General features: G+C 58.1%; 3 protein-coding genes and 1 non-coding gene across 4 annotated transcripts in view; 3 read left to right on the top strand and 1 right to left on the bottom strand.

Moving 5' to 3' along the window:
• The window catches only part of CFAP74 (cilia and flagella associated protein 74), a 98595-nt gene extending 94969 nt beyond the window's left edge, over nucleotides 1–3626 (top strand). Inside the window, exons 31-40 of the mRNA XM_043486123.1 lie at nucleotides 24–133; nucleotides 261–316; nucleotides 451–570; nucleotides 820–975; nucleotides 1602–1728; nucleotides 1835–1989; nucleotides 2225–2357; nucleotides 2587–2717; nucleotides 2910–3044; nucleotides 3187–3626. Coding sequence (XP_043342058.1) covers nucleotides 24–133; nucleotides 261–316; nucleotides 451–570; nucleotides 820–975; nucleotides 1602–1728; nucleotides 1835–1989; nucleotides 2225–2357; nucleotides 2587–2717; nucleotides 2910–3044; nucleotides 3187–3288 — 1225 coding nt within the window. The 3' untranslated portion in view covers nucleotides 3289–3626. The remainder of the gene's footprint in view (nucleotides 1–23; nucleotides 134–260; nucleotides 317–450; nucleotides 571–819; nucleotides 976–1601; nucleotides 1729–1834; nucleotides 1990–2224; nucleotides 2358–2586; nucleotides 2718–2909; nucleotides 3045–3186) is intronic.
• Nucleotides 3627–5695: 2069 nt separating this feature from the next.
• On the top strand, nucleotides 5696–7685 carry TMEM52 (transmembrane protein 52). Its single transcript, XM_043486090.1, has 5 exons — nucleotides 5696–5812; nucleotides 5899–5942; nucleotides 6099–6140; nucleotides 6770–6948; nucleotides 7054–7685. The coding sequence occupies exons 1-5, from the start codon at nucleotides 5747–5749 to the stop codon at nucleotides 7230–7232; spliced, it is 510 nt and encodes a 169-aa protein (XP_043342025.1). The 5' UTR covers nucleotides 5696–5746; the 3' UTR covers nucleotides 7233–7685.
• Nucleotides 7686–8002: 317 nt separating this feature from the next.
• On the bottom strand, nucleotides 8003–10458 carry CALML6 (calmodulin like 6). The gene is given in 5 exon segments (XM_043484645.1): nucleotides 8003–8283; nucleotides 8375–8475; nucleotides 8477–8520; nucleotides 8614–8802; nucleotides 10332–10458. Coding segments are annotated over 5 exon segments (660 nt in total). The 3' UTR covers nucleotides 8003–8084.
• A 10666-nt stretch (nucleotides 10459–21124) lies between these two features.
• LOC122452617 lies at nucleotides 21125–21229 on the top strand. Its single transcript, XR_006272781.1, has one exon. It is a non-coding gene; the product is annotated as a U6 spliceosomal RNA (small nuclear RNA).
• The last annotated feature ends 5173 nt before the right edge of the window (nucleotides 21230–26402 follow it).

Here is a 26402-nt window from a genome sequence, read left to right as displayed (position 1 = left end):
CAGCAAATCCCCACCATTCCCAGTCCCCACAACACACTGTACCTGGAGCTGTGGTGTCCAGCGGTAGCGCCGTCTATTGTGGTAACGTCCGACAAAGGCAAGACCGTCATTAACTTCGGTGACATTGCTGCAGGTGTGTCCTGATTGGAGCCCAGCCCCCATGCACACCCCCACCCACAGGGATCCAGGCACCCTTCTTTTCATCTGGGCTCCCACACCCACTCCCAGGCCTGGGGCTGTGACCTGACCCCCCATTTCAGGACACCGGGGCATAAAGAAGGTCTCCATACAGAACATCTCCCCCGAGGATCTCAACGTATCCTGCCCACGCTGCCCAGGCAGCTTGTAGCAGGGGCGGGGGAGGGGGGGGGGGCGGGAGGGGGCGGAGAGAAGGGGACTGTGAAGGGCTGGGGCCCCATTCTCACCCCCTCCTTGACGCTGGGCCCTCAGCTGGAGTACTCCATGCTGAACCCCGATGGCCCCTTCGTCCTGCTGAACCCCACCATGAGGTTGCCCTCTGGCAAGACCCAGGTCCTAGATCTGTCCTTCTCCCCGCGTGAGAGTATCCTGGTGAGTCCCAGCCCACCCAAGCTCCATTGCAGCCCTACTCCCTGCTCTACATGCCATCCAGCACTCTGGGCCTGGGAGCCACTGGTCCTCCTGGGCCCTGGCCTCTCACTGGAAGGAGGAGGAGGTGGTGGCCAGGGAGCTCCAAGCCATCTCAGGTCCCCCATGCCCTGACCCAGCTGCTCCAAGACAGAGCTCCCACACCTGCCTCTGCCAGCGTCTGTTTCATGCTAAGGGACGTGGTCTCTGCAGGCCCAAGAAACACTGGACATCATCACCAAGAAAGGCACGCTCTCCCTGGCCCTCATGGGCACGGGTGTGGCGTCCACGATCACATGCTCCATTGAAGGTGACGTCCTCAACATGGGCTACGTGATCGCCAGAGAGTCTGTCTCCTTGGGCTTCAAGGTAAAGCATGTGGTGGGGCCTGGTGCTTCCCATCGCCTGGGAGAGGCTCCCAGGAGGGATCCACACTGCCTCAGTCAGGGAGCCAGCAGAGGCCGCTCCCACCGCCCCCTCCCCCACCACCCCCAGCAGCTGTCACTCCACTGGCCCCTCCAGCCAGTGGGGAGGGGGTGCTAAGGACGCCCCTCCCTCCACCCCTCCACTGCTGCCCAGGTCTTCTCACTGCTCCCATCTTTCTGCCCCAGGGCCTCTGCATGGGATGTAGGCCATCCCCCTCAAGGGGCCAAGCGGGCTCCTACCCCCACGCAGGCAGGCAGGCCTGGCTTTTTCTGCTCCCCTGCATCTGAGGTGGCCTTGGGCTGAAGTTGCCAATGGGACCCCTGCTTCTTCACTTAGCTTAGTCCAGGTTCTGACAGCAGACCCCAGGGCCCGATTCCATGGGATTTTAGAGGGATGCAGCGTTCTCCTGGGAAGAGGGGGAGGCAGGAGAGAACTGGGGTGGGATGCTGGTTCTACTGAAGGCTAGCCTGAGCCTGACGGGGCAGGAGGGGGCTGAGACCTGGCGGCAGTGGCCTGCTCCCCGGCTGGCCAGCCCAGCTGCCCCAGTGACCCAGCCCTGCTCCCTGCAGCTGCAGAACAACTCCCTGCTGCCCATCAAGTTCTCCATGCAGCTGGACAGCCTCTCCTCCAGGAGCAGAGACCAGCACCGCCTGCCACAGTTCCTGGCCTCACCGGACCAGAGGACGGAAGTCGTGGGTAAGCTGGCCAGCTGGGGGGATCATGTGGGCCGTGGAGGAGGGGTGGCCAGGGAGTGCTGGGCGCTGCAGGGGGATCCGGACCAACCTGGCCGCCTTGCTCCCAGGCACACAGAACTACAGTGGCCAGAGTGTGTTCAGCGTGGTCCCGGTCAAGGGCATCATGGAGCCCGGCAAGGCTCAGGACTTCACTGTGACCTTCAGTCCAGACCACGAGAGCCTGTACTTTTCTGACCGGCTACAGGTCGTGCTCTTTGAAAAGGTAGGACTCCGACCCAGCTTGGAGCCCTCCTCCCCACCCAAATGTCCACTTGTCCAAGCCCTTCAGCTGCCTGAGCGGCCACACGTTGGAGCTTGGTGCCTGGGGGCCTCCACATCAGGTTGGGGGTCATCAGGTGGAGAGACCAACATCTGGGATCCCACAGGCCCACATCACAGCCCCGCCCCCCCCAGAGCCCCACACGCAGGGTCGCAAACCGCTGTGCTCCTGCCCCCAGAAAGTGTCCCACTGCATCCTCCTGAAGGGCGCGGCCCGCGAGCACATGATGTTCGTGGAGGGCGGAGACCCCCTGGATGTGCCTGTGGAGTCCCTGACCATGATCCCTGCCTTTGACCTGGAGCACAGAGAGGGTGAGCCCTCTGAGGGCGGAGAGCCCCGAGGTGGGCAGGGTGGCAGAAGCGGACCCTTGGCCCTTAGAGTCTGCAGAGAGGGCAGGCATTCCTGGCCCATCCCCCACAGGTGGGGGCAGGGCTAGTGGGCCAGCCCTGCTCAGAGGATCCCTGCCTGACCCCGGGGACCCCCGCACTCCCTCCGCGGTACCCCCACCCCCGAGACCCCCGCCAGGCCCTCCCTCTCCAGAAGCTGAGGAGCTAAAGCCCATCCTGGTGACCCTGGACTACGCCCAGCTGGACCCAGACACACAGGCCCCACCTGCCACCCGAGAACTGCAGGTGGGCTGCATCCGGACGACCCAGCTGTCCGCAAAGAAGGTGACCACAGCACTGCCCTGGCCTCCCTGGCACCGCTGCAGCCACCACTGCCCGGGCAGCTCGGGCCTCTGCTGGCCTTGCCTCTCTGTAGTTGAGGGGTGGGCAGCCTGCTGGTCAGGGCCGGGGGCAGGGTTGCTGGTTCCCGGGAGCTGTGCCCACCCGCCTGCCCGCTGACAGCACCAATGCCTGCAGACTGTTGAGTTCAGCATGGACAACATCGTGGCCCTGCAGCACAAGGGCTTCACCATTGAACCCTCCAAAGGCTCTGTGGAGCGCGGCCAGACCAAAGCCATCAGCATCTCCTGGATGCCGCCCATCGACTTTGATGTGGGTGCCTGGGAGCCCGCCCCCCCAGGAAAGGGCTGGGGGGCCTAGGCGGGTGAGGTGGGCAGTGCTGCCAAGAGAAAACACATGCCTGCTGCGCCCCCTGACTGAGGATCCCCCTCTGTTCCCACCTCTCCCCTTCCAGCCAGACCACCCACTCGTGGCATCGGCCCTGCTGCAGCTCAGGGGGGATGTGAAGGAGACCTACAAGGTCCTCTTTGTAGCCCAGGTGGTGACCGGCCCCTGAGGCCACAGGAGTCTCTCCACAGAGCCCCCTGAAGCCCTCCTTCCTGCCACCCTCGAAGCCTTCCCCTGGTCTGTGGGAACCACCCAGGGGCCTGGAACCTGGGCAGTTTCAAAAGGGCAGCCTCCTGCATGGCCCCCTGGGGCACACCTGCTGTCCTGGCTCCAGCTCCCATCCCAGCCCCACGTCAGAACCAGCGAAGAGGCCAGTCCCGACCAGAGCCTGCTCCCAACCTGAGCCCTGCGGGTCCCCAGCCCCACCAGCACCCACCCAGCCTTTCGAGGTCCTGGTGGGGAACAGCTGCCCCCACAGACCTGTCAATAAACCCTGTGTGAATCTGTGCCTCTGTGCCTGCAGTGTGGGCTGCAGTGAGCAGGTGGGGGGCTGCCCCTGCCCACACACACAAGTCAGCCCATAAAACAATGAACTCAGCCTAGACAACTAGAGCCCTGGGGAAACGGCTGGTGGGGGGTAGGGGTGGAGTTGAGGCCCACCCACACCTGGAGAGGCCAGCGAGCAGGGTGGGGGCTGCCGACTCCTTAGCCCCCTGCTGCTCCCAAGTCCCTGAGGCCCCAAGCAAGGAGTGAGCCCTCACTGCATCCTCCCACACGGCCCAGTCAGGGTCCAGGGGAGGCCCACCTGTCAGTTTGGTTTTCCAGTGTTCTGAAGTGAGTCCAGGCTCAGCCTTCTGGGTCCTGACCAGCTCTTCAAGGGAGAAGCCCCCTCTCCCAGCCCATGAGACCTTGCTGGGAGCTCAGAATGGTGCCTGTACCAGCCCCTGCCTTCTGGAGAGTGGCAGGGTAGACACTGTCCCCACAGAGCTCACCCAGCCAGGCCCCGTGTACAGCCCAGCATGCCCAGCCTGTGCCAGCCCTAGGCGACCAAATGTAGCCTTCCCTGGCAGGAGTGGAGGGTCAGCTGCATCCAGGGCTTCTCCTGGGCACAGGCCTTGGGACACCAGCCTGGAGTCCTCACCCTACTTCCTCAGTGCCCTTGGCATCTGGAAATCTGCCCTCTCCCTAACCCTGAGCCCACAACAATGGCCATAGAGCAGCCTTTTGTGGGACTTCTATCCGGTGGGCAGACCCTCACCAGGCTGCTGCTCACCAGATGGGAGAGAAATCCAGGTCCTGCAACCAGGTCAGGCCTCAGAGTCCTCCCTGCAGGGCACTGCCCCACCTCCTCCTCAGGTAGGCCCCTCTCTTCTAAACACCTGGGGTTTAGAACCAGCGGGCCTTGGCATTTACTGGCCCAGGTCCTGCCTGCACTTCTGCATGCTGGCTGCACTTCTGCCCATCCTTCTCCTTCCCACTCCTGAGCCAGGAGCCTGGCTGGAGCAGGGTGAGCTGGGGGCCACCGTTCAGCCCGGAGGCACAGGACAGCTTCAGGACAGAGCTTGGGCAGAGATCATGCAAAGGGCCTGGCAAGTGCAGCCAGGATAGAGTCAACCTGAGGAGGTGAAAGTGAAAGCCGCTCAGTCCCACTCTGCAACCCCAAGGACTATACAGTCCATGGAATTCTCCAGGCCAGAATACTGGAGTGGGTAGCCTTTCCCTTTTCCAGGGGATCCCAACCCAGGGATCGAACCCAGGTCTCCCAGATTCTCTACCAGCTGAGCCACAAGGGAAGACCAAGAAAACCGAAGTGGGTAGCCTATACCTTTGCCAGAGGATCTTCCCTACCCAGGGATCGAACCAGGGTCTCCTGCATTGGAGGCGAATTCTTTACCAACTGAGCTATCAGGACAGCACAAGCGGAGCCCCTCAAAGAGCTGCAGTCAGTTCCCCTCCAGGGGGTAGACGCTTGAGGAGCGTGTCCTGATTGCAGTGAAGAAAGACACACAGGGCAGCTTCCTCTCCCTCCCTCCCCAGACAAGGCCCCTTGCCATGCGGACCAATTCCTTTAGCCTGACCGCCCGACGGAGGAGCAGAGGGCAGAGGGCAGCGAGGGTGCACAATTAATGTCGCTGAACTACGCTCTTGGAACGCCCCAGCGTCTTGACTGCTGCAACCCTGACCTTGAGCACCGGGGTGTGTGAGAGGCGTGGCCGCCACCCTCCGAGGCCACACCCAAACATAACTGTCCATGGGACGCCTCCGTCCACCCTGAGCCCGACTGCGGGACGCCAAAGGGCAAGACCGCCCGCCACCCCGTGACCCTATGCTAAGGAAACTTGGAGTGGACGGACCTGGTGAGAGGACCATGGGGAGGGAATTGCGTGGGCGGGACCCTGAAGTAATCAAGGGCCTGCGGCGCGCCAAGCCTGTCGGGGGCGGGGCCTCTAGAGGGCGCGGCTGATCTTGGGGGAAGGGTTAGGGCGGGGACCTGGGCGTGGCTACAAGGCCAATCCTCCAATGGACGCAGTCTCTGGAGGGCGGGGTTTGCGCTGGGAGCGGCCCAGGGGCGTGGCCCTCATATAGCCGCGGGGCCTCCGGGCTCGCTACCTCTGTGGGCGCTGAGCATGTTCTCCCGGGCGCCCGCAGACCGCGGGCTCCTGTTACTGCCGCCACTCCTGCCACTGCCGCAGGTGGGTCGCGGGGTGCTCGGCTCCGGCACCGCGGGGCGGGTCTGCGCTCGGCGCGCCATGGCCCGGGCTCACCCGTGTCCCCGCAGGTGGCGCTGGGTTTCGTGGAAGGCAGCTGCGGCCCCTCGGACCAGTAAGTCGGGGGCGGGGGAGCGGGGAGGCGGCGAGAAGGGTTGGACGGAGGGAAGGAGCGGGGGTAGGGAGGACCCGGGGTCCTCCTTCGGGGAGGCTCGGGCGGGACAGTGGGCCTGGCCTTTCCCCACCGGCTCCAGGTGCCGCCGTCCCACAGGTGCCCGCCCCAGGCCCGCTGGAGCAGCCTGTGGCACGTGGGGTAAGTGGAGGGCGCAGCGCGCAGCTGGGTGCTACGGTCCTCCCCTGGGTCAGTCCACCAGACCCCCACCCACTTGGCTCCACGACTGAGGAGTCACCACCACTGTCCCCATCCTGGGCCGCTGGCGGGAAGGTTCTGAGGCCCCCAGCAGCCTGGCATACGGATCCCAGGTTCCTCTCCCAGCACCCAGGCAACATCCGGCATGGGTCCTGCCTGAGTTCCTCATGGCTGAGGACACCCCTGGGCCCTTGACTGACTTCCCTTGGTAGCCCACTTCCCATTCCCTCACTCCTCGTCCCTGTGGGAGGTCCCTTGAACATGGTCATTGGTCTGAGCACGGTACTCTGTAGCTGGCCTGGGGCAGTGTGTCCTGGGAAGGAACCCAAGGCCACTTGTGGCCAGCCCCGGAGAGACAGCCAGGGCAGGCCCAGCAGCAGGAGACCAGGTCAAGCCAGATCCTCAGGCCCAACTCTGGCCAGGAAGGTGTCTGGCCTGGAGAGGCAGTCTTGGTTCTTTTATCCTGTGCAGTGCCTTGCCTTGAGCAACTGGGCTGTGACTGCCCCCTGGGAACAGGTGCCCAGAGACCAGGGGGCAGTCCAGCGGTAGGGGTCTTGCTCCTCCCTGCCCAGGCTTATCCTGCTCACTGCCCTCCTGCTGCTGCTCTGTGGGGTCTCGGCCAGCTGTGTCCGGTTCTGCCATCTCCGGAAGCGGGCACACACGCAGCCACACCTGCCGCCGGCACCTGAGCCCTGCGACCTGACAGCCATCCCCGTGGACAGTGACAGCCCAGTGCACAGCACTGTGACCTGTGAGTGCTGGCACACCTCTCCTGGTGGCCCACCCACCTGCAGGGGTGGCAGGGGACCGGTGAGGGCCAGGCCCACCCCCACAAACCCATCCTGGGTCCCTGCAGCCTACAGCTCCGTGCAGTGCCCACTGGGTATGCAGCTACCCCTGCCCTTCGGGGAGCTGGACCTCGACTCCACGACCCCTCCGGCCTACAGCCTGTACGCCCCTGAGCCGCCGCCTTCCTATGAGGAGGTCATCAAGATGACGAAGACCAGACAGGAAGAGCCACCTCCCTCCATGTAACCCAGCCTCCCCTGGGGCCTCATGCCTCGAGACCCCTCCAGGGCTCCCGGAGCCAGGCCCTAATGCTCAGCACCCCTGGCTGTGGCCCTGATGTCCCACAGAGGGGGCAGGATAGCTCTCCCAAGCCTCCCAATGCCACCGGCTCCTCTTTGCTCACAGGGGACTGTGCAAGGGCACCCAGCGCATCCCCACCATCCTTTCCCCAGGAAGGCCAGCCATCCAGCACATTGCTGCAGCCCTGGACTCGTTGCTATGTAACACTGGACAGCCAAGCTGACTGGCCCTGTGTTGGCCACACACACACACATGCTGTTACATCCAGCCCTGGCCCCTAGCCCAGCCCCAGCAGGCCCTCAGCCCAGAGGAGGCCCCACAGGCCTAAGCCTCAGGGCTCAGGGCTTGCTGTGATGTCCGCAGCTTCTCAGAGAGAAAATAAAGTTTGTATCTAAGTGATCTCTGCATGGAGGAAAGGGCCCCAGGAGGGGCCCTTGGGCAGCACCTCCCAGGGCCAAGGGCAGGGTGTGTGGTCCTCGACCTAGGCCCAGTCTGGCCTTCCAGAGCCCACCTGGTGTCCAGAGCCCAAGACTGGGCTGTGGGCCATGTCAGGTATCCCACAGAAGTGACGGGCCAAGTGCCATGGTCGACTCGGGAGAACCCTCTACCTTCTCCAGACCCACAGCTTTGCAGTCCCTTCTTTCCAGCCTGAGGACAGTGATGCACACATGAGTCTGGCTGGAGTATTTATCGGCTGCGGAACTGGGATGGGGTGGACAGTAGCGGGTAGTAGGCTTCTGCCAGCAGACCTCCCTCAGCCCCAGCGGCTCCTCCTACTGAACCAGCTTGAAGGACTCCCTAGTCATCATGACATGAACTCTGAGAGCAGAGGGACAGGTCAGCAGCCCGGCCAGACTGACTGGCCTCCAGGGTCCCGGGGCCCATCCTCTGCTCACCCTCGTAGTCGAGGGTCCCATCCCCATTCTCGTCGGCTTCCTTCATCATCTGCTCAGCCTCCACCTCATTGAGGGGCTCACCTACGTTCATAAGCACATACCTGCAGGGGCCCCCCTCGCACTGAGCAGCAGCCAACAAGGCACCCACCTCCCCGGCCCCCTGCCCCGCGCCCCACCTGGCCTGGGCCCTACTTGATCATGTCCCAGTCAATGTAGCCCTTAGCCTCCTTGTCAAAGACGCAGAAGGCTGCCCTCAGCTCACCCTCTTGGTTCTGGGCCTTCTCCAATTACACCTCCCATCAGGGCCAGGAAGTTGCTGCAGTTGAAGAACCCTTTCTCTGTGGGGAGTAAGTGGCCGCTGAGGGTGGCGCACCCCTCGTCATGCATAGGGGACCCCTGCCTGCCCCGTTGTCCCTGTCAGCCTTACTAACTGTCCACGTCCTTAGCCGTGGAGGCCAACTCACTCTTGGTGGAGTTGATGCCCAGGAAACTCATGAGCTGCTCCAGCTCATCCATCTTCACCTGCCCTCTGCCCTCCTCATCGAACATTTCAGAGACCCCCTTGTAATCCTGGATCTGCCCTGTGACAGGCGCTCCGTCTGTGGGAACACGAGCCCAGACTCACCAGGGGCTCCTCCACCCCTTCAGTCCAGGGGAGGCTGAAGGGCCTGGGACACGAGGCCCATGGCACTCAGCCCCAACCCAGAGCAGGCTTCAGAAAAGGCGGCACGAGGGGCGGATCTTGAAGGGAGAGCAGGACGCCAAGGCTGGGGCTGGGGGTGAAGGAGCCGGGACTGGGGCAGACCAGCCATGTGAGAGCAGTCGGGGCAGCAGTGGGTACCCAGTGAGACCGGGGGAGAACACCATGGACCAATGTGGGAGAAGTCTGCCCGGGGGGTAGGGTGAAAGCCCCAGCCTGCTCTGGCATCCCAGAGGGATAGCCCAGTGCCTGGCCACCCCGTCTTTCACCACCATGGCAGCTTTCAGAAAGGGCTGCTCTGACCTGGCCCCCCAGAGCAAGGGCGGCCCCAGTGGCTGGAAGGGTCTGGCCTTGGGGAATCTGTGCTCTTGTCCAGATTTGTTGAACTTCTTCCTCAAGTTCCCAGAGACCCTTACACCTTCAGGCACAGCCCCAGCTGATCCCCAGGTCTAGAGGCCTGCCCACCCTTTCCCGCGGGCGCTGCCCCAGCTCCCGCTGGGCCACCCAGCCAGCCCACTGGGGCTCCTCCACCAGGCACCCATAGCAGCTTTGCCATGTCTGTGCCAGCTGAGAGGACCCTGCACTGTGGCACACAAGCTGCTGTGGGTTGAGTTCAAGGGGCGGAGGGGGCATCTGAGTTTTAGCAGGGCCCAGCAGCCCAAGGTCCCAGGGGTCCCAGATTCCAAGAGCCTTTTATGGCCAGGAGATCCTCCCAGCCCTGTTTTGGGACAGTTGACCCTTCCCCATGTGGCCCTTCATGGCCTGAGCAACCCCTTACCCCAGAGCTCCCTCTGCGACCCTGGGTCCTAGCCAAGGCCCTCCTGGGCTGCAGCAAGGATGGACACTGTGAGCCAGGGCAGGTGAGGGGGCTGTTCCCCTTTCCCCATGCAGCCGCCTTCCCCCCAGGCTGCAGTGGGGCTGTCATCACTTCTTGGTGAGGGTTCTTGCTGATGGCCTCCCTGGCCAGGTGACTGCCTTGCATCCCCAAGGACCCAGGGCCCAGCGTGGTGCCAGCACTTTGCAGTCACCCTCTAAAGACAAGATCAATAAACAAATACATTTGGGACCCACTCTGGCCACCCTGTGCAGAGGTGGCTGGGGGTCACAGTCCAAGGAGAAGACAGCTGGCCATGAGCCGGGGGCAAGAGAGGGCAGGGCAGACAGGACCAGGGGGCCAGACTGGCCACAGGGAGGTCAAGCCAGGTTTCCCTTGGGCAGTCAGGGGCTATTCTCAGGGAAACCTGACCTCCCTCTCGCTCGGAACAGTAAAGCTGGCTCCCAGGGGAGCTCCATGGCCAAGTTTAGTAACAAGATGCCACAGCAGCGCACAGCCCTGCACGTGTGTGCTTGACCCTTAGACACACACACATACTTCGACCTGGGGCAGTGGCTCCACCCCCCTGAGCTTGGGGCCCAGGTCCTCAGGCTCCCCTCTAGGCAGTGACCTACTGGCCTGGCCATGGCACTCGGAGGCGTGTGGTTCCAAACTGGGGCTGAAGGGTCTGCTCCCATCTCCCCTCCAGCTCCTGCCCCAGGAACAGACATAGGCCACCACAGTTCCCTTCACCACCTGCATGGCCCCCAGAGTCTCACAGGCAGACACACACCTGCCCCGGCCCTGTGACCACCTGACAAATCTGAGCAGGTGGGGTGTGCCCTGTCCCCTACCGGCCTGGCTGGCCCTTGGGCCTCAGCCCTCAGCCCTCGGCCTGCCAGAGTATGGAAGCCACAGGGACGCTGCCTGCTGAGGCCCAGGATAGCTGCTGAGTCCGCAAGATTTGTGCTGACGGGGACAAAATGGCTCCAGCAGGCTCCAGGCCAACGGCCCTGGGCTGAGATGAAGAAGAAGCCAGCTGTGGCTGCCCTGCCTTCGTCCTGGCTGCTCCCGGTTATGGCTTCTGGCTGTGTGATGGTGAGAAGAACTTTCCCACCGCTCCCCTCAAAAATTACCAAGCCATTTCAAGGAAACTGGTGCCATCTGTATTTCTGGACCAGAGAGGGGGCGCAACACAATGATGGTGGGAGCCGGGGGACAAGGGCCTACACAGAAAGAGGCCTGAGTGTCAGTTTTGCATCCGATAGCCAGGCTGCAAGGCTAGTTGTTTTCCCAAACACTCATCTAGGTGTGGCTGTGAAGGTGTGTTTTTTCATGTTTGTATTGATTACTGTGGTGAAATTTGCCTAAAATATTACTCAAAAAAGAGAACTAATATATTGATCACCTATTATGAACCACAATCTTTCTGTTTGTTCTTTTTTGGTATTGTTTGTGGTACAAAGCCCATAACATAAAATTAACCATCTTAACTGTTTTGGGGGCTTTCCTCATAGCTCAGTCAGTAAAGAATCCACCTGCAATGTGAGAGACCCTGGTTCGATCCCTGGGTCGGGAAGATCCCCTGGAGAAGGAAATGACAATCCACTCCAGTATTCTTGCCTGGGAAATCCTATGAACAGAGAAGCCTGTCAGGTTACAGTCCATGGGGTCGCAAGGAGTCGGACACAACTGAGCGACTGAATCACCACACCATGGTTGTATCACTTAACTGCAAGTGTGCGGATCAGTAGCATGAACTACACTGGCCTTGTTAGGCAGCAGACCTCCAGGACCTTTTCATCTTCCCAAACCCAAACTCTGTCTCCACTAAACACTTACTCCCCATCCCACTTCCTGCATGACACCCACTCTCCTCCTCTCTGTGTGTGGATATGACCCCTCTGGAGACCTCTTATAAGTGACATGAGATAGGATCTGTCCTTTTGTGTCTGGCTTACTTCGCCCAGCATGATGTCCTCTAGGTTCATCCATCTTTTAGCAGGTGTCAATATTTCTTTCTTAAGGTTGAATAATATTTCACTGGATGGACTGACTGCATTTTGTTTATCCAACAATCTTTGGACATTTAGGTTGCTTCCATCTCTTCGCTACATGAAAAATTCTGCAGTGAACATGGGAGTCATGAGGGGTTTAATCCAAGGTGATTAACATTTAAATCTACAGATTTTAAGTAAAGCAGATGACCCTGATAATGTGGATGGGTCTCACCCAATGAGTGGAAGGCCTTAAGGGGAAAATCTGAGGTCTCAGGGAAGAAGGGACCCTCTGCACACCACCTCTGGCCTGGAGCTCCTCCTTGGGTCTCCAGGTACTGGACAAGCCACAAGCACATGAACCAATTCCTTAAAATAAGATGGTCTCCCTTCCTCCCTCCTGCTGTCTCCCATTGGTCTGTTTCTTTGCAGAACCCTTACCAATTCAGTGACCAGGAGCAGGGACCCAGGAAGGCCAGAGCAGTGTGCTCCCTGCACCCAGGTGTCTATGCACAGGTGCTGGGGCAGCTCCCCCACTTCAAGGCACCTGGGATGTTCTCTGGACAGGTCTGGGTGGGGCTGTGGGCTCCCAAAGAGAAGAGCGACACCTGCACACTGAAAACCCAGGCCAGGGGAGGGGAAAGACTGCGTGTGCAGCAGGGAGACCTCAGGCCCTCCCTCAGTGCCCCCTCCTCTCACAGTGCAGGCCAGTCACATGCTCCCAGACAAGAGACCCACAGGTGCTGCCACCCCATCCCTCCAGGGTGGCCGCTGGTACAGACCTGACTCACCAGACACTGTGGCCCCACACGGGACTCTGAAGGGTGCTCCCTCCAGAGCCTATGGCTGGCCCAAGGCTTCTCGCAGGACAGCTGGACCTGACCTCTAACCCAGAGCCTGTACCCCAGACCCCACCTCGGGGTCAGCTTCTGGAGGACCAGGCTGCAACCACATGAGCTTTGGAGATGCGTCCCTTGCTGCCCAGTTGCCACGAGGCGCCAGGAGTGGGGACTGTCCCTGCAGTAGGTCACACGGGACAGAGTGGGGGAAAGGCCCCATAATTGCAGCTGAGACAGCTGAGGACAAGTTGGGCCTGACGTGGGTGGATAAAGGGACCTGGTAGCCCTGCTGGCAGGAGGCAGGTGAGCACATCTAGGCCTGGGGGCTCCCTCTAGGGTCTGAAGCATAAGCTGGGGGTGGGGGGCACAGGGCTTCTCAGACCCCTCCACATTTCCCCACAGCCTTGGCCTGAGCTTCACTCAGCCAGCCTGGGGCTGCTGCATGGGGGCTGTCACCCTGGGCTCTGCTGAAACCCCCATCCTCCTCACCCATGGGTGATAGCTGCACCGTGACAGTTTCCCCAGGTCCTGGTGGACTGAGCCCCCTGCTCAGCCCAGCTCTCAGAATGCCCCCTCCATCCCGTCTTACTTCCTTCACCCCCAAGGAAAGCCTGCCTCCCCTCATCCTGAGCCCTTATCACATGGCCTGCTTGGGGACCACCCAGCCTGGACAAGGGGTGTCTAAGAAACCCCAAACCCAGACCACCAACCACGGAAGGGAGAGGGATGCAAGCATGAGATCTGGTAGTGTTCAGGAAATGGCCAGTGCCAGTGACTGAGATTAAAATATAATGTAAAACACTTACAATAACCACTAAAATAACAGAAATAGGTTGTGTGACGTCCACATCTGTGGAAGGAAAAAAGACTAAAGAAAATGTAATGTACCTCGTAGGGAGAGGTAATGTACAAGCAGGGAGAAAGAAGCATAAGAAAGCAGTGTGACGGGAACTTCGCTGGTGGTCCACTGGCTAGGACTGCACTCTCACTGTCAAGTGTCTGGGTTTGATCCCTGGTCAGGGAACTAAGATCCCTACACATCACAGCCAAAAATAAAAATAAATAAGAGAAAGGCAGCATAGCTAGGAAGCAAAAGGTAATATAATAAAGGTAAATCCAGGTGGGGGCAGGGACAAGAAATTGGAGGAAAGCAGTCAAAGGGAAAAACTTCCAATTATTAGAAAAGTAAAGTACTAGAAATATACAACATGATAAATGTAATCAATTTTCTGTATGTTATGTATGAAAGTTGTTAGAGAAAATCCTAAGTTCTCATCACAAGGTTTCTATTTCTTTAATTTTGTATCTATATGAGATGATGGATGCTCACTAAACTCATTGTGGCAACAGTTCATGATGCTGTTGTTCAGTCGCTCAGTTGTGTCCGACTCTGCGACCCCACGGACTGCAGCACACCAGACTCCCTGTCCTTCACTATCTTCCTGAGTTTGCTCAAACTCATGTCCATTGAGTCAATGATGCCAGCCACCATCTCATCCTCTGTCACCCGCTTCTCCTCCTGCCCACAATCTTTCCCAGCATCAGGGTCTTTTTTAATGAGTCAGCTCTTCACATCAGGTGGCCAAAGGATTGGAGCTTCAGCTTCAGCATCAGTCCTTCCAATGAATATTCAGGACTGATTTCCTTTAAGATTGACTGGTTTGATCTCCTTGCAGTTCAAGGGACTCTCAAGAGTCTTCTCTAGCACCACAGTTTGAAAGCATCAATTCTTCGGTGCTCAGCTTCTTTATGGTCCAACTCTCACATCTATACATAACTACTGGAAAAATCATAGCTTTGACTACACAGACGTTTGTTGGCAAAATGACTCTGCTTTTTAATACGCTGTCTAGGTTTGTCATTGCTTTTCTTCCAAGGAGCAATTGTCTTTTAACCTTATGGCTGTAGTCAGAGTCTGCAGTGATTTTGGAGCCCAAGAAAATAAAGTCTGTCACGGACTTTATTTTTCCATTTTTTCTCCATCTATTTGCCATTAAGTGATGGGACCGGATGCCATGATCTTTGTTTTTTGAATGTTGAGTTTTAAGCCAGCTTTTTCACTCTCCTCTTTAACTCTCATCAAGAGGCTCTTTTGTTCCTCTTCACTTTCTGCCATAAGGGTGGTGTCATCTGCATATCTGATGTATGTACATCAAATCATTATGCTGCACACCTTAAACTTACACCGTGCTGTATGTATGTCAATTATACTTCAGTAAAATTGGAAGAATAAAGTAAACCCAGCCACCTGACAGAGTTCCCAGGGGCCAAAGCTGAAAACATATGAGCAAGAAAATAACCAAGTCATATTGGGTTATAACCACCAAAGTGTACGATAAATACCATTGTGCATCACAACCAACCATCAACAGAGAGAACAGGCAGTCCACAGGATGGGAGAGGACACTAGCAAATCATACATCTGATATGGGATTAATACTCAGAAAATGCAAAGAACTACTATCACTCAACACAAAAATAACCTCATTCAAACAATGGGCAAAGAGCCTGAACAGAACTTTCTCCAAAGGAAACAGACAGCCAACAAGCCCATGACAAGATGCTCAACATCACTGATCATCAGGGAATACAAATCAACAGCACAGCAAGAAACAGCACATCACACCCGTCAGGACTGCTACTATCAAAAACCAGGAAACAAGACATGTTGGTGAGGACATAGAGAAACTGGAACCCTTGATCATGGCTGGTGGGAATGTAGAATAGTGGAAGGTCCTACAGAGGTGCCTCAAAAAAAAGTAGACATAGAAGCTCCACGTGATGCAGCAATTCCATTTCTGGGCCTATTCCCCAAAGAATCAAAAGCAGGGTCTCAAAGGTGTTTGCATACCCATATTCATAGCAGCATTATTCCATTTAAAACAATCACCACTTAAAAGCCGATTGATTTGCCTACCTGGATAAAAAGCCCAGATGCTCCCTCTCCACAGACACAGCCTACTGAAAGGCCAGCCCTCAGGGTCCCCAGCGCCCTCTCTGTTGGGCATGTCCCAAGAGCCCCAGCCCTCTGCGCCCAGGGCTCCATGCACTGGATGGGTCTGAGGTCATAGCCTCAAGACATCTGTTCCTAGAAACCCCGCATTCCTCTAAAATTCCATCATTTATTGATCCACAAAGAAATCTCAACACTAAAGATCAGCCTCATATTGATCACTTTCTCCGACTACCGAGTTCCACCAATTTCTTATTTTTTTAAAAATATTTACTTGAAAAAAAAAATATTTATTTGGCTGCACTGGGTCTTTGTTGTGGCATTCGGGACCGTTTTAGTTGCAGCATGTGAACTCTTAGTTATGGCGTGTGGGTTCTAGTTCCCTGACCAGAGATTGAACCGGGGCCCCCTGCACTGGGACCTTGGAGTCTTAGGCACTGGACCACCAGGGAAGTCCCTCCACCAATTTCTAAATCAAGACCAGAGGAGGAAATTCTCTGGCAGTTGGGCAGTTAATAAGACTCCGTTCTTCCACTGGAGGTGAGGGTTCGATCCCTGGTCCGGGAACTAAGATCACACAAGTCCGGGGCGCGGCCAAAAAATACCAAAACAAAACAGAAACACAGGAAACAGTTAAGAGCTGAAAGGGCTTGTTTCGGCGAAAAGCGGGCGGGGCGCGCTGAGCGATAATAGCCCCGAAAACTAAGGACGGTTTTAGCAAAATCATAGGCGGATCTGAAAACAGGTTAAGTGGTCCTCCTGAGTTCTTCGTGGGAAACGCTAAACCGCCAGTCCACTCTGGAGGGCGGAGTCCGGCGGAGAGTCGCTCAAGCCCCGGCCGGGCTCCCGACACTCCGCCCTGTAGTTGCCCAGTCCTCGGCCCCGCCCAGGCCCTTTTCCCGGCCCCGCCCCCGACACTGGGCCCCGCCCCGCCCCTCTTTCCTCCACTAGGCCCCGCCCCGGCCCTTCCACAGGACCCGCCCCATCCCCGGCCCGGAAGCTGCGCCTGGGGCGTCCACTCCGCGCGTGTGCACCAGGCGGCGCTCGCGGGCCGCGCGAAGCCGGGACTGGGCGTGCCGCTGGGCGGGCACCGGCGTTTGAGGGCGGCCCTCCTGGGTTTGGAGCTGGGCGGGGTCGCCTTCCCCAGCCTCCGGCCCGGCCTCTGTCCATCCCTCTAAAACCCTGCACTAGAAGACTCATTTTTCTGTTCCCTCAATTGTGAGCACAAAAACAGGCAAAAGTACAACCCAGCTTGCGGTAGGTGGGGAGAGGGGGAGGTCAGAGTGCCGAATGCGGAAATGGAGCCACCGCTCACCACCTTTACTCAAGGGCAGGGGGTGGGCCCTGGACCGTGTGGTCCTGAGAGCCTGGCCAGCCGTGCTCGGGCCCACTGCTCGGCTCAGCCACCAGGTGACCCGGTGTGGCCGGCCCCTGCTTTGCCCAGGCTCCGGGGGCTCCCAGCTGACCGTGACAGCCCCTGTGTCCCCTCACCCCTGAGGGTTCAGGGCACTCCTACATTCTGAGGGCTCTTCCTTGTCCTCTTAAGTCAATGGAAAGAGCCTCACACCTCTCTGGTTTCAGGGGGCCCAGCGGCCAGAGGAGGGCAGGAGCATGGAGGTCTGTCCCACACGGAGGGGATGCTGATGCCTGAGGAAGAGAATTCTGCCCACAGAGCCTGGGGGCAACACCCATGAGGGCAGCGCCCATCAGCCTTGGCAGACAGGGCCCCCCAGGAAGGGTGAGGCTTGCATGGCCCTGTTCTCAGCAGTGCCCCTGGTGGTGCCCAGTGGGGACGACCCACCTCCCCTTGCACTTGCATTGTCCCTGGAGCTTCATCTCTATGGTCTGTCTCAGAGGGAGTGTCCACCCAATGCAAGGCCTCACCCCCATGGCCACCAGGGGCTCCTGAAGAGACAATAGGACAGGACAGACAAGTCCTTAGAAGTCTGATCCTCAGGCTGAGCCACCCCCTGGCGCCCCAGAGCAGGCCTGGGCACGAGCACCAGGCATCTGCCCAGGGGAACGTAGCGGGGGCCTGGCAGGTCCCAGATGGACGTCACTGCGAGAGCTCCAGGGCCCTGGCTCCAGGCAGCGCTACCACCCCCAACGTGCCATGCAGGCCTACTGGTTTCCAAAACACCCAGTGCCTGCAGGCCCGGCTGCCCCAGGAGGGCCAGCCCAGGGGACCAGCATGTGCTCCATGCTCAGCCTGCACTCCTACTGCCTGGGGTCCCCACCCACCACTTCCTCTTTCTTCTCCTTGGGTCCCATGCCTGCCCGCCTCCAAGACCACCATCCTGGGACTCTGCCAAGCTCCAGGGTCGCTGGCCTCACACCTGCCTCTCATTGCCCTTTGCAGGCACAGCTTGCATCACCTCCCAGGTGACAAGTGGCTGGCCTCAGGGACAAGATTCTTGACAAACAGACCTCAGGCCCCAAAGGCCCTCCCAAATGGAGGAGAGCTACATCCTCAGGATGAAGGGCCCTCTGCCGAGGACCGCAGGGCTGAGGCTCTGGGAGCCTGGATGGCCCTGCAGGGGTCAGATGCCATCTCCCTCCCCCATGCCTGCCCCCCAACACATGCAGTGGTGCCCAGCCCAAGTGTTACATGCCCTCCTGACTAGGAGCAGAGCCTGGAGGTGGAGGGCAGGTGGGGGTGAAGAGTACAGTACCCAGCGAGTCCCCCTCCACTTGCTGTCTAGCTGTCCACTTGCTGGCCCAGCCCATATCGAACTTCAGACACCCCCACAGCTACCCCGGAGCCCACCCCCGCCTCAGAAGGTGGCCTTGGGTCTCTGGGTGCTGGGGCTGCCCCTGGTTCCTAGCAAGCTCTCCCTGGGCAGTTCCATTGGTCTCATGGGCTGGACTCATGCCAGGGGTGAGGGGCAGCTGGCCCGGGGAGGGGGATGGGAAGGGGAGGAAGAGGAGACCAGAGAGGGGTAGTCCTGCTCCAGGCTGAAGAGTGTCCCCAGGTGCCCAGTGGAAGTAAGGGGGCCTCCAGAGAGCTAGACCCTGCCCGTGTGGCCAATGGCTGGCTGTGCTACCTTTACTCCTGCCAGCTCCAGGCCCTGCTCAGATTGCGGAGAGATCTCCACTGCCCAGGAAAAGCCATGAACTAGTGAATAAGGAGCTGCTGCCAAGAAGTGGAAAAGGGCAGTGTGGGGGTGGGGCAAGTGACAGGAAGGGCCTGTTCCTTCCTTCTGAGGTGCCCCCAGGTCCAGGATTCATGGCCTCTCCCTTGACTATAGCTCTGTCCTGGCTCCTGGCTGTGTTCACATATATCCACCTAGGCCAGCTCTGGACCCTGCTGCTCCCATGGGACTCCATGCTGTGCTAGTCCCTGCTGCCCTGGCCACATAAATCTGTTGCCTGCAAAGTTCCCGCCTCTCTCTGGGATTCTCCTCCTCCTCTTCTTCCCACTCTCCCCTTGGAGGGCATTGGCAGCCCCAGACATCCTTGGCTACCTTGACTCCCCCATGGCCCCTCAGTGGCCCGTGCATGGCTCTCCAAACCCACTGCAGGACTACTTCTCAGCCAACATCTACAGCATCTTAGACTGAAAAGGCCCAGAGCACAGCATCTCCTCCCTCTGGCCCACCAGGACTGCCCACCCAGTTGCCCCTCCCGTCCTCTCAGCTCACTGTCCAGCTGTGAGGACAGACACCCTGGTGTCACCCCTGACTCCTCTGCATACCCATCCTTGGACCACCACAAGCCACATCACTCCAGACTTGGCCCTGTCCAGCTTCCCCAGACCACTGCGCTGCCTGCTTCAGGCTCACCTGCCCCACAACAGCTGTGGGGGTGCACCACTGCTCAGAATCCCCCAGTGGTCCCCATCTCCCTACAGGACCTGCCCTCCTCACTACCACAGGACCTGAGCAAGCTGACCACTGCCCAGGGCAAAAGGACTGAGCTATCACCATGGCCTTCTCCCAGAGCTAATATTTTTAAGAAGTAGCTGATAAATGCCAATGGCTTTTTTTTTTTTTTTTTTTTTTTTGCCACTGAGGAAAAGTCACTCCTCAAATTCATACAGAATTGCAAGGGACCCTGAGTAGCCAAAATGATCTTTAAAAAGAAGACCAGAGTTGGAGGACTCAAACTCCCAAACTTAAAAACTTATTACAAAGCTACAGTGATCTTAACAATGTGGTACTGGTATAAAGACAGACATATAGACCAACAGAATAGGACAGAGAGCCCAGAAATAAACCCTCACATGTTTAGTCAAATGATTTTTGACAAGAATGTCAAGGTCATTAAATGGGGAAAGGACAGCTTTTCAACAAATAGTGCTGGGAAAACTGAATATTCACATGAAAAAGAATGGATTTCAGAAATTCCCTGGTGGTCCAGTGGTTAAGACTCTGTGCTTCCAGTGCAGGGATTATGGGTCTGATCCCTGGTCAGAGAACCAAGATCCCGCATGCTGAGCAGCATGGCCAAAAAAAGGGAAAGAATAAGAATGAATTTGAACCCCTACCTCACACCATATACAAAAATCAACTCAAAGTGGATGAGACCTAAACTTAAGGGTCAAAACTATAACATTCTTAGAAGAAAACATAGGAGTAGATCTTCATTAACTTATATTTGGCAATGGTTTCTTAGCTATAACATCAAAAACACAAGCAAAAAAGGAAAAAAATTAAATTGGACTTCAGCAAAACTAAAAACTTTTATGCGTAAAGGACACTACCAATAGAGTGAAAAAAAAACTGACAGAATGGGAGAAAATATTTGCGAAATTACATATTTTGTAACCCTAATAAGGATCTCATGTCCAGAATATACAGAGAGAGCATGCCACTCAACAACAAGCACAACAAAAAACAAGTTTAAAAAAGGGTAAAGGACTTAAATAGATATTTCTCCAAAGAAGACATTCAAATGGCCAGTTAGCACATGAAAAGATGCTCAGCGTCCCTGGTCACAAGGGAAATGCAAATCAAACCGCAATGAGATATCACTTCCCACCATCTAGAATGGCTTGAATCAAAAAGGTGTATAGTAACAAGTCTTGGTGTGGACGTGGAGTGGTCGGAGCCCTTGTGCACTTCTGGTGGGAATGTAATATAGCTCAGCTGCTGTGGAAAGCAGTTCGATGGCTAACTAAATATAGAGTTACTGTATGACCCTGCAATCCCACTCCCAGGTAAATATGCAAGAGAACTAGGAACAGGTGTTCAAACAAACATGTGTACACGAATGTTCACAGCAGCGCTATTCACCACAACCAGAAGCGGGAAACAGCCCAAATGGCCACCAGCGGATGACTGATACACAGAGGGCGATGTGTCCACCCAGTGGGTCATGCAGCCGTCAAAATGAATGAAGCCCCGAAACCTGCTCCAACATGGATGAGCCTTGAGAACACAGCACTCGGTGAGGGAAGCCAGACGCAGGACACACATTGTGTGAATGCTGCATGATCCCACTTATGCAAAGTATTAATACTTAGAACAGGCAAATCCAAACAGACAGGAGACTAGTGGTTGAGGGGGGGCGCTGGGGGGAGGGCACGGGGAGGGACTGCTTAATGCGGGTAGGGCTTCCTCCTGAGGTGAAGACCATGTTCTCGAAGTGGATGCAGGGGGTGGCTGCACAATGAGGAACCTGCTAAATGAACTGTGTACATCAGAAGGGTTTAGTGCCTACTAAAACTGGAACGGGTACAGAGAAGATTAGCATGGCCCCTGGGCAAGGATGACATGCAAATTCGAGACACGTTCCATATTTTTTTACAAAGGGGGTTTAATGGTCAATTTCACATTAGGTGTGTTCTACCAGGATTCAAAACCAAAGTAGCTCATGAAGGAGAACCTCTCTGGGGGAACTTTGAGTCCCCAGGAGCTCCTGAGGCATCTCCCTTCTGACAGGAATGGGAGCTGCCCTGCAAGAGGGACTTCTGGTAGAGACACCTCCCCGAGCTGAGGAGCCAGGGCGGAAACCCTGGTTGCTGGCCATGGGCTGGGTCTCTGCTCCCTCTCATGGAGGGGCAGCATGGTGGGGGTCTTCTGTTGGAAGGGACAGTCCCTCCAGGGCAGGACCTGAGACAAGGCTGTGGGACAGTCAAGACAGGGACCAGGGTGTAGGCCCAGAGGTTAGGGCCCTTCCTACCAGGCATCGGGCACAAAGCTCTACCACTGTGTCAATCCTGGGGTGGGCTGGCAGATGTGGTGGCACTTGGTGACGAGATATGGCAGGTAACACGGTGTGGCCAGCGTTGTGTGGCATGAGGTGGCATGGAGCCCTGCCCGTGGTCATGGGGTCAGGGGAGCAGGGCAGCTCTGGGCCCGTGTGGCCTTGAGGATTTCCTGCCCCTTCCCTTCTGCTCAGAAGGCTGCCCTGCTGGAAGAGGCCCTGCGTGGCTTCTCTGGATCACATGACTTCAGGATGGGGTGAGAGGGCCCTGTGGAGTACGGGGTCACAGGCACCCTCGGGCTTGAACCGGTGCCGCAGGTGCAAGCTGTTTACCTAGCAGGTGCTGGTGGAGCTGAGTCCCAGGGCACCGCCTGCAGGGAGCGGAATCCCAGAACAGCTGGGCGCCCTCCCCCAGGCAGGGCCTGGCAGAGGGAGGCAAGGGGAGCTGGAGACAGGGCGAACCCAGTGGCCCTGAGAGCAGCCCCCCACTTCCCCGGACAGGTTTCCCCTGCCACCACCCCATCAGCTGTTCTCCTGTCTGCAGCGGGAACTGGGAGCCAGACAGTCTGCGGGCCGCTCCCCTCTAGGGGCAGTCAAGCTTGGGCTTCAGCCAGGGTCGGCCCACCTGGGTATGTGCTGCCAGGCCAGCTAGGGGCCTGCCCCAGCTTCTCGGCCCCAGGGACCCCTCTCTGAGCCTGGCTAGGCCTCTAGATGGCAACTGAAGACAGGAGGCTTGCCAGGCTGGGGAGAAGGGTGGGGGCCCAGAAGGGGTCTGGGGGCTCAGAGCCCTAAGTCATCTCTGGGGCAGAGGCTGCTTCTGAGCCACCATACCTCCTCACCGCCCTCGGGCCTCCCCATCTACCAGGCTCCCATGGCCTATCCTCCCACACTGGACACTGAGGACTCCCTCTCCCCTCACCTCTCTGGCACCTGCCTGGGCTCCCCTCTCTTATCTGTGTGGGTGTCGGGGCCTGTGTGTGCCCCCACTCCAGCCCTGGGGCTCTTTCAGGATCTCACGGTTTCTGCTTCAACCCCTGGTTTGAATTCTTCTCTCTTGGTTTCAGAATTCCCATCCTGGCCCAGGGTGTGCTAAGGCATTTCTGGCAACTGCGGTCCAGGGCTGGGCGGGTGACTGCCCAGCCTTCTGCAGGCAGCTGGGGAAGCTCCAGTGCAGAAGAATCGAGGCCTCTCTGCCAAGGGCGCCACCCAGACCAGAGAGGAAACAGGACTGGGGGCTGGGCCAGCAGGAGCACACCCTTGATGCCTGCTAGGGAGGCCCTGGAGATAGCTTCGGGGGTGTGGGGGCGGGGGTGGGGGGGGCAAGGGAGGTGAGAGCCTGCCCAGCCTGTCCCTCTAGGCTCTACCCCCAGCATCCGGTTTCAGGATGGAGCAGGCCAGAGGCTGGGGCTGCCTGGCCTCTACCAGGAGGAGCCGGAACCTGGGCCTTGTGGGCCTTGAACCCGACCACCCACCGTGGCTTGGTTGATGAGTGTCTCAGCTGTTGCCCAAACCCTGCTTTTTTTCCCATGTTTTCCCCTGTCCACCAGCCCTCCGCCTGCTGGTGACAGCATTTGCTTTTTCTCAGTGTGCATGTTGTCCAAGAGGGCCAGGGGCCCTCCATCCCCTGTCTCCAGGGCCATATGAAATCCGAGTGAGGCCTTTCAGGGCCTTTCTGGGGTCCATGCAGTAGCATTGCAGAGTCTCTGGAGCACTTGGCTGCTTAGCTGGGTGGTGGGGAGGCAGCCCCAGCAGATATCCCCATTCCACGCAGGAGGCCCTGCTCTGGAGGTGGAGCCCAGCAGGAGCCTCCCTGAGCCTAGCTGAGCCTGAAGCTCAGGGTCTGAGCCTCTTTCCAGATAAGCTATTTGAGTTTCTGCCTCTTCCTACCCTGAGTCCTGGCTGATCCAACTCTCGCGTGTGTTGTTTGCATACCTGTGGGTGCACACATTTCTGGGGGGATGTGTGGGGATTGTATCCCCACTCATGGTTGCATCTTGCTTCCTGAGTATTCAACCAAAGACATCTCCCTCCACAAACGACACTGAAGAGCCCCTTGTGAGGTTTGCTGTGGCCCCAGAGCCATCTGTGGGGCCAGGATTTCCAACTCCACAAGTGCAGTCCCAGGTTGACTGGATGCAGCTGCTATGGGAACATCCAAGGAGGAGGGTGGGCTCTCCTGTTCCGTGTCCCCAGGGAAGGACGCGTGGGCATCTGCTGGAGCTGATGGTCTGCACTGCCCCTGGGTCTCAGCCCCCCAGGACAGCCCCTTCTGGGAGTGGCAAGAAGGCCACTGGGGACTTCCCTAGGGTGTCTGCTCTAGAACTTGGAAGGGGGCATGCCCCTGTGATGCAGTTGCCCAGCCAAGAGCAAGCCACCCACACCCATGGTGGCCCCCCATCAGGTGGCACTTCCCAATTCCCCACTGCCCCCCATGTTTTGGTGCCCCCCCAGGGTTGTCTGCTTTTTTACCAAAGAGGGGTGATGAGGAGGGTCCCAGGCTCAGAGGTCAGGTCACAAGAGGCAAGGAGAAGAGGCAAGTTTTGCCCTGGGAGAGGAAGGGGCTGCTTCCATTACCCAGGGGAAGGGTCCAGGGGTACTCCAAGATCTGCTGGCAGCCAAAGGGCAATGACCAGTCCTTCCCCAAGGCCGATGAGGTGCAGTCAGCCCACCATGTCAGCCTTCTGGGTACACTGCCCATGACCTGGTCCATCTTATGCCCATCTTGGGCCTCGACCCTTCCCTGGGGCCTTGGCACTCATGCGGCTCCCTCCCTCTCTGTCTGCTGTAGGGTCTGCTTGACTGTCCCTTCCCACCATCCACCCCACATAAAACTGCCCCCTGCTCTCCCCACACCCTTCTGCAGACCCGTCCCACATCATGCCATCCTGGCACCCAGTGGGCGCTCCCCTCGGTGAGTTCAGCTAGAGAGGGGCGGGAGCCACCTTCCCACCTGACCCTGTTCTGCCAGCAGCCCCCACCTCTGCACACCAGCAGGATCTAATTAGGCTTCTTCTGGATTACCTACATTCCACCCCCCTCCCCCCACAGTCTGTCCTCATCTTCTGTCTTCCAGAGCTGGGAGGCAGGGTCAGGCCCCAGCTTGCTTACTGGAGGACAAGACAGACCCAGTGGGAGCCGCCCCTGCAGCCCTGAACCTGCAAAGCCAGGCTTGGAGCTGGGTCCCCGCCCCCCCAGGGGCAGTCTGGTCGTGTGCATGGATTGTTTGAATAATTCAGACTTTAAAAGACCTACTTTCCCGTCAGACCATTTCCTGCTGGAGAGCAGATGGGGCCAGGGCATCTGAATTATGCATTTGTGCTCCCCAGGTTTTAGTGGAGCTGGGCTCTGAGCCAGGCACTGGGACCCAGCTGGCCTGGCCCTTGCCGGATACGGCTGACCGGGTGTGGCAGTGGACTCGGGACCACAGGCTAGGCTCTAAGCCACTTATCAAGAGGGAGGGAGTATCTCCGGGAAGTCAGGAGAAGCCTGGCCTCCTGGCCAGGCATGAGGTCTCCAAGAGGGGTCCCGGTTTATGCCCCACTGAGAAGGGCTGGGTGGTGGGTGGGGGCCCCAAAATGCAAGAGGCCATTGCAGCAGGAGTGGAGGGTGGGTGGGGAGGGCAGGGTCCCCAGAGCATCCTGTAGACCCTTGGGGTCTCAGGGACCCTGAGAGCTGATCAAGGCCCAGGGCATATGTCTTCAGGGCCACAGGGCCCTGCTGCCTGGGGCCTCTGAGGCCTGTGTGCTTCAGATGGAGACGAGACCAGTCAGGGAATATGGGAATGGGGGCCCTGTAGCCCCGTCCCCTCCCTCCTGCATTCCCCTCAACTTTGCCCTCACACCCGGTCCATAAACACATAAACAGGGCTCTAGGCCCTGGCCACAGGGCAAGTTCCAGGGAAGGCCTTGCCACACCCTGAAGACCTACGGACTATCCAGGGGCAACAGGGCTGCACCCCAAAACTTCAGACAGCTGGGGCAGTCACTGGCCTGGTGTCCTGATGCGTGACCTTGCCCTGCGGCCTTGATGTCCCTGAGAAAGGGCCTGATCAGGCTGATGGTGGCCTGTGGGACAGGGGAGCCCTGGTTCCGCCCTCAGATGGGCATGCAGGGACCCAAGATGACAGGATGGGGGTTTTCCTGCCATTCCCACAGCAGCACAGAGTGGGCTCCGTAGAGACCACTCACCCTGCTGCCCAGTTCTTTCTGCTCTGCCTCCCCCTCATCTTTCTTGCTCTCCCCCTCCTCCAGCCACCACCCCTTTCTCCTTCCCCTCTCCCTTCCCTGCTCCTCCTCTCTACTTTTCAGTCCCTGGACTTAGGTGGGCATAGAGGTTGGGACAGCATGACACCCGCTGGACTCTCCGGGATGTCCCTCTCTGATCCCAAGTCTGGGGCCTTGGGACCCATTTGCCAAGGCATATGGGATCTCAGTTTGCTAACCAGGGATCAGACTAGGCTCTTAGCAGTGAAAGCTCAGAGTCCCAATCACTGGGCCACCTGATAATTCTATTTACTTTTTATTTTTAATATTTATCTAGTTATTGCAGCATGCCAGATCTTCAGTTGAGGCATGTAAACTCCCAGTTCCAGCATGTGGGATCTAGTTCCTTGACCAGGGATTGAACCTGTGCCCCTGTGCACTGGGAGTGTGGAGTCCTAGCTACTGGACCACCAGGAAATACTTTTTTTTTTCCTCTCCTCCTCTTGAGCAGTGGGCAGTGCTGCTGTCTCATCTCCCCAGCCCTTGTCCTGGACACAGTGACCACTCC

The sequence above is a fragment of the Cervus canadensis genome, chromosome 13 (genome assembly GCF_019320065.1).
Source record: "Cervus canadensis isolate Bull #8, Minnesota chromosome 13, ASM1932006v1, whole genome shotgun sequence".
NCBI classification, from domain to species: Eukaryota; Metazoa; Chordata; class Mammalia; order Artiodactyla; family Cervidae; genus Cervus; species Cervus canadensis.
This window is presented reverse-complemented; position numbering and strand designations above follow the sequence as displayed.

Coding starts and splice junctions, on each gene's coding strand:
- TMEM52 (XM_043486090.1), top strand. CDS start 5,747: ATGTTCTCCCGGGCGCCCGCAGACCGCGGGCTCCTGTTACTGCCGCCA. Junction 5,813..5,898: donor CACTCCTGCCACTGCCGCAG/GTGGGTCGCGGG, acceptor GTGTCCCCGCAG/GTGGCGCTGGGTTTCGTGGA. Junction 6,949..7,053: donor AGTGCACAGCACTGTGACCT/GTGAGTGCTGGC, acceptor GGGTCCCTGCAG/CCTACAGCTCCGTGCAGTGC.